Source organism: Onychomys torridus, chromosome 10 (assembly GCF_903995425.1).
Source record: "Onychomys torridus chromosome 10, mOncTor1.1, whole genome shotgun sequence".
NCBI classification, from domain to species: Eukaryota; Metazoa; Chordata; class Mammalia; order Rodentia; family Cricetidae; genus Onychomys; species Onychomys torridus.
This window is the reverse complement of record NC_050452.1, coordinates 85,785,880-85,788,751: the sequence shown is the minus strand read 5'-3', so window position 1 is coordinate 85,788,751 and position 2,872 is coordinate 85,785,880. Positions and strand designations below refer to the sequence as shown.

The 2,872-nt window shown below is 45.6% G+C and overlaps 1 protein-coding gene across 1 annotated transcript; it reads left to right on the top strand.

The window, feature by feature from the left end:
* The first annotated feature begins 843 nt into the window (after nt 1-843).
* LOC118591783 (C-X-C motif chemokine 3-like) lies at nt 844-1,361 on the top strand. The gene is made up of 3 exons (XM_036200153.1): nt 844-946; nt 1,033-1,156; nt 1,274-1,361. The coding sequence occupies exons 1-3, from the start codon at nt 856-858 to the stop codon at nt 1,359-1,361; spliced, it is 303 nt and encodes a 100-aa protein (XP_036056046.1). The 5' UTR covers nt 844-855.
* Nucleotides 1,362-2,872: the final 1,511 nt, after the last annotated feature.

The window sequence follows — 2,872 nt, the reverse complement described above, 5'->3', positions numbered from 1 at the left end:
TTCAGAAAGACAAATATTGCGTGTTTTCTCCCATATGAGGACCTAGATTTCTGTATATCTCCATATAAGATAAAGAGGGGAAATAAGGGACCAGCTGGGAGCAGGGGTGGGGGGTAGTAATAGGGGAGGGCAGTGAGGGTGGTGAATATGAGGGAATACGATGGGCGTGTGTGTGTGTGTGTGTGTGTGTGTGTGTGTGTGTGTGTGTATGTGTGAAAACGTCAAAATAAAACAAATCTCTGGGTGTCCAATTAAGATTTTGCCTTTGGAACCTCACCTAAAAAATAACTAAGGACAGAGACAGAAAGCATGTATGTACAAGACGACCAGCTGGAAACCTCACTTCTCCCAGCTCTTCCTGAACAGCAGCAAAGCCTTCAGCCCCAACCGGCACATAGCTGTTTTCTCTATTGGCCTCTCGCCACCCAGTGGCGGATTTATTTCTACCTTCAACCTCAGCTCTTTCCTCCCTCTTGCTTTGGAGTCCCTACACAAAGGTCACATCCACAGGTGGTCCCTCCAGCTCCCGCAACACTCACTGTCGTTTTCAGAGTTTAGGGAGGGCTTGAAGCGGGACTCGAGCATCCCAGGCTCCCCAGTGGCCAAGCAGGACTGGAGGGAGAGGCTAATAGCACGCGCGTGTCCCCAACACACTCATCCCTCGAGCATAGGGGTGTGGCTCCGTCTTTTGACACCCGGACCTGAAGCTCCAGGAATTTCCCCAGCCCGGGGTTCGGGCTTTTCCAGCCACCATGAATAAAAGGGGCTCACAGGGCCCTGGAGCCCCATTCGTACCACTGAGTCTCCAGCCAGCTCCTGCGCTCCAGACTCCAACCACACTCCTTTCTCAGCGCCATGGCCCCAGCCACCCGCCCGCTCCTCCTCCGCACAGCGATGCTGCTGCTGCTGCTGCTGCTGCTGCTGGCCACCAGCCACCAGGCTACAGGTGGGACCCGCGGCTGCCATCCCCGGAGGAGCCTCAGGTGGACGCAGCCGGCCACAGCCCCGCTGACCCAGTGTCTTTTCCCATAGGGACGGTTATGGCCAGTGAGCTGCGCTGTCAGTGCCTGAAGACCATTCAAAGGATCGATTTCCAGGACATCCAGAGCTTGAAGGTGACGCCCCCAGGACCCCACTGCACCCAGACGGAAGTCATGTGAGTGTCTCCCCCGGCAACCTCTGGCCCTGCCAAGGTCGCCCAGACCCTCTTACATCCCCAGGCTCACCCCAGGGAGACCTCAGGTCTGATAAGGGTCCTTCTTTCTCTCTGCAGAGCCATTCTCAAGGACGGTCAGGAAGTGTGCCTCGACCCTGAAGCCCCCTTGGTTCAGAGGATCATCCAAAAGATACTGAAGACGTGAGTGATGATTTGCTTGCACTTTGTGGGCCTCGTAGGAGTCCTGACCTCTGACTCCTGAACAGTAGCTACACCAGGAAAGTCACAGAACTGCAACAGTGCTTACTATTTTTACAATTAAAATAATCCATCTGATAATTAGTCTGTTGTAGTACCAGAAAGATTTTTCCAGGATCCTTTATCCCCACCCGGAGCCTATCCCCATTGTATAAGAGTAGACAATACTGCTTTTTAAAAATTCTCATCTCCTCCAGGCTCGCGCACCCAGTTTATTCTGAAAAGCAGGTCCGTGGTGTTTGGAAACAGGATTCTAATATTTAGTGAGGAAAAGCAGGGATGTTGCAGTGACTCATGAAAAAAAAAAAAAAAAATATATATATATATATATATATATATATATATATATATATATATATATATATCTCCACCAAATCCTATTATCCACCTATTTCAGGAAAATTTAGCTTGAGACTTAATAAAAATGAAAAATAATAGTACTTCATGAGCTAAATGAGACCTGGTATGACAGACAAACTACAAGTTTAGCTTTTTGAGACCCTAGATTCCCACCCCACCTCTGTCCTGAAGGAGCGCATCTACTAGGGCTGAGATCTCTGCTCTATAGCACAGCCGCCACAGGCAGAGGCCTCTAGGGTCAGGCTGTACTCAGAAAACCCAGGAGAAAGAAGAATTCTGTGTACGTAATAAAGATATCCATTTTCTCATGACAGCATCCGGTCCAGCTGAGCCAGTAAAGGAGGAAGGCCCTGATCCTGATGAAGGACCTGCCTTCTAAAGGAAAGAGGGGGAAAAAAATTGATCCTTCCAAAGACCGTCCGGATGAGGCTTCTCCTGCTTGCTTTCAACAACTCCTGAGAGTCCATATTTATTTATTTTCCCCAAAGTGTATGTTATTAATATTTTATATGTAAAATAACTAAGGGTATAATTGAATCTACTTGCAAGATGCCATCATATTTACTGTTTATTTAATATCAAATGTAGGTTTCATCAATCCTCATTCTTAACTTGAAGGTTAAAGGTTTTCAGATTCTCTCAGGGAATTATATTCATATTTCTGAGGCAACCATCCCATGCTGACCATTGTGATGATAGCTGGGGCAGTCAATGGGCAAAGGGGGTCATTTAATGTAGGGAGAATATATGTACACATCTACTTTTGTGCTGACAAAAGATTATTAGTTGTTATTTATTGAAATGGTTTTATAGTGTCACAATGAATGATCAACTTTGTGTTGAAGCTTCAAGAATGGTAATGTTCTGTATATTCCTTAGACATTTTAAGTGATTTCTGTAAGTCTCAATGACTATTTAATGCTTCTATGTCTTAGAACTAAGAGGTTTAAATATTTATTGGTATTTTTACAAAGAATTTGAAAATAAAATATTTAAAAATAATCCTTGTTTTATTTCCTTGGAAGGCCATTGCTAGAGGTTAACCCAGAAACATCATTGTTTCTTAAGTTTTCTTCCTGCTTCCTAGGCATTCAGTTG

Excerpts from the sequence above, each read along its gene's own strand:
- LOC118591783 (XM_036200153.1), top strand. The coding sequence starts at position 856 with ATGGCCCCAGCCACCCGCCCGCTCCTCCTCCGCACAGCGATGCTGCTG. Across the intron at positions 947-1,032 it reads CACCAGCCACCAGGCTACAG|GGACGGTTATGGCCAGTGAG; the intron begins GTGGGACCCGCG and ends CTTTTCCCATAG. Across the intron at positions 1,157-1,273 it reads TGCACCCAGACGGAAGTCAT|AGCCATTCTCAAGGACGGTC; the intron begins GTGAGTGTCTCC and ends TTCTCTCTGCAG.